The sequence below is a fragment of the Puma concolor genome, chromosome D4, assembly GCF_028749965.1.
Source record: "Puma concolor isolate L17-30 chromosome D4, mPumCon1.1.hap2, whole genome shotgun sequence".
In the NCBI taxonomy this organism is placed as follows: Eukaryota; Metazoa; Chordata; class Mammalia; order Carnivora; family Felidae; genus Puma; species Puma concolor.
Window position 1 is genome coordinate 17,074,504 of NC_141679.1, and position 6,000 is coordinate 17,080,503.

The 6,000-nt window shown below is 45.4% G+C and overlaps 1 protein-coding gene across 2 annotated transcripts in view; it reads right to left on the minus strand.

The window, feature by feature from the left end:
* Positions 1-4,872, minus strand: part of CARNMT1 (carnosine N-methyltransferase 1) — a 43,999-nt gene extending 39,127 nt beyond the window's left edge. The window contains exon 1 of one of the 2 annotated variants that reach the window (XM_025931655.2): positions 4,434-4,872. In XM_025931655.2, coding sequence (XP_025787440.1) covers positions 4,434-4,669 — 236 coding nt within the window. In that variant the 5' untranslated portion in view covers positions 4,670-4,872. The remainder of the gene's footprint in view (positions 1-4,433) is intronic. The other variant, XM_086685021.1, reaches the window with a different exon arrangement.
* Between the last annotated feature and the right edge of the window lie 1,128 nt (positions 4,873-6,000).

The following is a 6,000-nucleotide window of genomic DNA, read 5'->3' on the forward strand; positions in this document are numbered from 1 at the left end:
CAGGCCCTCATTAGGTCTCCCAAAGATTCCTAAGAGGCCTGCTCCCTGGGAATGCTGTACCCGGCCTAAGTCTACCACCCCCTATGAATTCTAAAATACAGTCTTGTCCCCACTGAATCTCCAGATTTCAGCATATGCAAAGAGCAATGAATACACGTTCAGTTATGTTCCCTAAATGCCATTTTTGATGCTCAATGAAGACTACTTAATTTCCACGTTTGCAGGGTAGTTGAGGTAAGTTATAGATTGGTCAGAAGAGCCCACACATATTTGCTGTCAATTACTGATACAGAAGTGATGTTAACAACACAGAACAGGATGAGAGGCTGCATATCTTTTAACCCTTGATTGGTGTGCCAAACTATCCATAACATACACCCACAGTGTCTCTCTTGAAATAAGGGAGGTCTTAGAAGTTGAGAAGAGAGTCTACTCCTTACTACATTATTTTAAATTTTTTTAAGCTTTATTTTTGAGAGAGAGAGAGAGAGTATGAGTGGGGGAGAAGCAGAGAGAGGGAGACACAGAATCTGAAGCAGGCTCCAGCTCCGAGCTGTCAACACAGAGCCCAATGCAGGGCTCGAACTCACAAACCGAGAGATCATGACCTGAGCCGAAGTCAGACGCCCAACTGACTGGGCCACCCAGGTGCCCCCTTACTACATTATTTTAAATGGGGCTAGCTTCACTGTTCTAAAGATGCTGACCCTACCAATGTACTTTAAGAAAGGGGTGGGCAAACTATGGCCCCCTGGTTACTAGGCCCATTTTACAAGGAGTTTTACTGGAACATAGCCATGCCCAATTGTTCACATACTGCCGACAGCTGTTTCCATACAGGGCAGAGTTAAATAGCTGTAAGAGACTACCTAGCCTTTCAACCTTACAAACATTCATTGCCTGGCCCTTTAAACAAAGTTTCCCAAACAGCTTTTAAGGAATTTTTTATAACCTTCAGGCTCTCCTTGGTTCTGAACTCAGTGGCAAGAGGCCATATCCTCTGGTGGCTAAGGGGAGAGAGGAGAGCAAGCAGCCATTATTTCCTGGGATAGCTCTGGGATATTATTTCCTTCAGCTCTCTCCGGAAGGCTGGTCTCGGCAGTGACCCCAACTCTGATTTAGTCTCCTTTCATCAGCGTGGGTCTGATACTTCTGGGTCTGAGCCAAGGGCCAAGGTCATAGACCCATTCTTCTGCACCTGTTGAATTACTCTAGAATTCCAAACGGGAAAGCATTATCTTTTCAGAAGGAAAGTCTGTCTCAATCCATTTTAAATATTTATTAAAAACTCACAGTTAGGGGCGTCTGGGTGGCTCAGTCGGTTAAGTGTCCGATTTCGGCTCAGGTCATGATCTTGTGGTTCACGGGTTCGAGCCCCACGTCAGGCTCTGTGAGGACAGCTCAGAGCCTGGAGCCTGCTTCGGATTCTGTGTCTCCCTCTCTCTGCCCCTTCCCCAGCTCACCTCTGTCTCTGTCTCTCTCTCAAAAATAAATAAACATTAAAAAAAAAAAAAACCTCACAGTTAAAACTGTCTTACTAAGTATCACTGCTTACTGATGCAGGGTAAAACCTTAGTGAACAATTCTGGATTTCAGGCCAGACTCTACCACAACTTGGTTGTGTAAGCCTGGGCAAGCTATTTGCCTCTTTATATGGCTATTCCTTCACCTGTACAAAAGAACTTTACCTCTCCATGTTTTAAATCTCACCTAATTGCTATTTCTAAAAGCAGGATGTTTCTGATGAGACCTTTGATTTTTTAACTGTAGTATCTTCTCCATGACCAAGTATCTTCATTCATTTTAGGACTGACAAATTTTTTTTTTTTTTTTTTTTTTTTTTGCTATTTGCTACAATACTCGAATCGTTTTTGCCTTAATCAAAATACATCATCTATGCATAATCTGTAGGAAACACAAAGTTGGAAGCCATTGGAAAAACATTAATCAAGACAATTCTTGCCTTGTGATTTTTAATCTAAGTCCCCTATATAATAACTAAAAGACATTTAGCAATAAAAGTAAACTCCACAATTTAGAAGTACTCGCTAAAGCTTCAGAACAGGCTCGTCCATCAGAACGTACTGCAGTGATGGAACGGTTTACATCTGCACTGTCCAATATGGCAGCCACCAGCCACATTTGAAAAGCACTTGAAATGTGGCTAGTGAGGCTGAGAAAATGAATTTTACATTTTATTAAGTTTTAATTAATTTAAGCTTAAATTTAGCGAGATGTGATTAGTGACTACGGTACCACAGTGCAGGTCTAGAAGATCATAAAATGTTGGACTGTAACAACTCAAGAGTATTTTCTGCTACAAAATGCTTTCCATACCCCCTAGTCCTTCAAGTGATGTTTTAAAACACATTTTTAAAATACTATTTTCAGTCTATTTCAATGTTTCATCAAGAGAGTACATGCCAGGAGCACCTGAGTGGCTCAGTTAAGCTTCTTGATTTCAGCTGAGATCATGATCTTACTCTTCATGAGATAGAGCCCTGCATTGGGCTCTGCACTGATAGGAGCCTGCTTGGGACTCTCTCTTTCTCTCTCTCTCAAATAAACAAACACTTAAAAAAAAAAAAAAAGAGTACACACAAATAAAAAGGATTGTTTTTAAAAAGTGAAAGTGTCCTCAATCCCACATTAAACAGAGGGATGCGTATAGGAAACTATCACAACCACCAGAACATTCACACAAGCACTCTTCTCTATATTGCCACACTTGAGCCCTCCTGCCAGATCAAAGGTTTCTGTGCTCTCACAAAAAGGCCCATTTGATACCTAATCATAAGTATCAATTTTATATATGAATCTGCACAAACACACATTTTAACTAATTGGGTCTACTGTGATTCACTGTATTTCCAGAAAATATTCCAATATTCTTTCTAGAATTTTCATAGTAAAATGTACCAGACTTCTCTGCACCTACCTCTCCTAGCTATCTAAACCTAAGGTCAGTTGTTTCCCCTCCCTGTGGTGATTCTTGAAGGCACAATACTTGCATCAAATTCAATTCTGTGGTTTTCTGCCTTCCTCCCTGTGTTGATACTAAGTAAAATACCCATATGAGTTACTTCCCTTTTGGGCTCCATAAGTAATGCAGTCCACGGTTCCTGTGCTTGGGTTTAATCAGTAAATTATTTCACCAAGATCTTTGCATTTCAAAATGTCATGTTACAAATGTAGTCAGATTCTAAATAACTTTAAGTTTTTATTAAGCAAGTTTCCCAATTCAAAAAAGTAACAAACTACCGACCCGTCACAAATTCAGACTACTTGGGAATGACAAACGCATTTCTTTGCTACTACTTGTCTTATTTGTTAAAAATAGAGCTTCAACAACATATGCCAAGCTCTGGTGACACAAAAATAAATAAGGATCAGTCCCTGCCCTTGAAGAGGTCACAGTCAAGCAATTAAAAAAAAAAAAAAAAAGTCTGCATAAAGCACAGCAGGAGCCCATCTAAGGGAACAAGTTTTACTTGTGCAGGTCATGTCCGTGTATCTCATTCCAACTGCAGACTCAGAACACAGCCGTCGGTGGCCTCATCTCTTAACACGAATGAAAGTGCTATATTTACCTAAAAATCTAAGTCCCTTTCAGATCTCGGAATTAGAATTTTGCGACTAAGCTATTTTAACATCTATCTAAAAAAGAAAAGTGGAAGTTAGGGAGTTTAAAAGTCCTACCACCGTGCCCAGCCCACAGTGAGAATTCGATACATATTTGCCGAAGAAAAGATCATAAAAGCGGTTCTTTGCTGTGCCTTCTCTCATTTCCCTCTTTAATACTTAAATTGTAGAGCATCCGGACCACCTCCGACCTTAATTTCACCCACCAGTTAAAGACATTGAGCGCCATCATTCACCACTAATGTGCCTGTACATTCAAAGCGCCAAGGGGGTTGGGGTGGAAATCTTACGCAGCTCTCACAAGAACTGGCCAACAGTTTGGGAAAATTCGTCCTACGGCATCCCACGTGTAGGTGAACTTGGGTTCTCCGTGTGTTCAGTTTGGAGGACATCGACAACACATACAGATCATGCCCAGCACTGGACGATTTTACCACCATCATCTTCTATCTGCAATTGTTAACAGCACTTTTCCGGTCACCCCCACCGGCCTCAAAGCCAAACCTTTAACGAGGGATGAAAGGCAAGAGAGCTAATCTGATCCTGAGGTTGGAAGACACGAGGCTGAGCAGCAGACGGCGCGGCAGACACGCGGCTGTGCAGGGCCGGGAAGGGCTAACGTGGTACGAGGTGACTCAGGGGCCCGGAGGTCAGATCTGGCGGCCCGGTCCGGGTGCCCCGGAGGCGTGGCGGCCGAGGGCGAGCGCGGCCGGCGCCCCCGTTCAGGCGGGTCCGCCGCAACCAGCGGGCACCTCGATGGGCTGCGCCGGGGTCCGCCACGGGCTTCTTACCCGTAGTAGCGGAAGGCATTAATGATCTTCCAGAAGTGCTCGCGCTCGAGCCGCTCCTCCTCCTCCTCGGTGCTGCGCGCGGCCGCCGCCGCCGCCGAAACCGCCGCGGCTGAGGCCAAACGCCCGGCGGAGAACTGCACTTCCACCTCCTCGCTCCCGCCGCGGCCGCCGCCGCCTCCCCCGCAGCCCTCGGGCAGCTGAGAAGCGGGCGGCGGAGGGCGCCGCCGTCGCTGCATCGCCGCCGCGGCCCTAGGCCTGGCTCGCTTGCGTCTCGCCGCGACTGAGAGCGTGGTGGCGGCTGCTCGGCCTTCCTCTAGACGGCGCCCGCCGCGGACATGCCCCCAGCTCGCGGTGCGCTCCGCCCCCGCCGCCCTCAGGCCTCCATCCGCGTCGGGCTCCGCCAGGTCTTCAGGAGCGCCCGGCACGAGCGCGCATGCGCATGCGAGGGTACGACGGAGGGCCGCGGCCGCCTGCGCTCATTTGCTGCCGGGCCTCGGCGACCGCGCGCTGCCGTAAGGACGGCGCGCCCGATGGGCGGGGCGAAGGGTCAGGTGGGAGGAGCGAAGGAGGGGGAATCCCTAGTGGGGTGGGGCTGGCACCTGCGAGACACGCCGTGGGTTGGGTTTAAGAGCTTGCGAGTGCTGGATTTGGAGACAGGCAGTTGAACTAAGTCTACAGGAAGGGAAAACAGAAAAACTGGTCAGCTTTGATGACTTCATTAGGAATTTTTATTTAAGAAAATCTAGAGGGAAGGTCTTGCGTCCACCCTAATTTAAATCTTAATTTATTTTCGAAATACATTTCCATTTGTAATTACGGAGGGGGGGCGGGGAGACACACCATCATCTTTTCAGTGTTGAGGAGTTTGCGAAAATCCTAATCCCGCCTTGACTGGTGGTGGTAGCCGATGAAGAACATGTTGGACCCAAGCTCAGTCCGGTACCCGCGCTCTGGAAGACCCCCAAAGTGCCCATGAGCCATAATGCCTCAGCGCTGGTGCCAGTAGCCTCCAACGGTGGTCCTTAACAATGCCAGCCTTAACTTCTTTCTCTTCTTCCTCTCTATACATTTTTTGCCTCATTGCTTCTGAGCTCATAGTTAAAACTGGTGCCCCCCCACATTCACACTTAATACTATTCTTAGAAAATAACTTATTTTATTCAATTTTATCTGTCACTCAGAATGTCAGTCTTACAAAAAAGTGCTAAAGGGGAAAGAGTGCTTTTTTCCGAAGAGTTAAATATGCCCAGAGACCACAAATTCAGTAAAAACATATAATGATATTGAAAAGGAAGTGGCTTCATATTTTCAGAATTTAATAATTTAAAAGCAATGCTTTAAAAAGTCCTGTGGTTAGTCTATATTAATGTTACATTTTTATACAAGATTTTTATAAAAGGTTAAAGTATTTATTGAATAGTAATGCAGTAATATATGCTCCAAAATTCAAAAGGAAAATACAAAGAGTTACAAATGTGAAGCTTCTTTACCTTTCTAGCCACTCTTATCCCCTACCCAGACACAATATATCAATTTCTTGCCCATTCTTCCACTTCTTTTTTTTAAA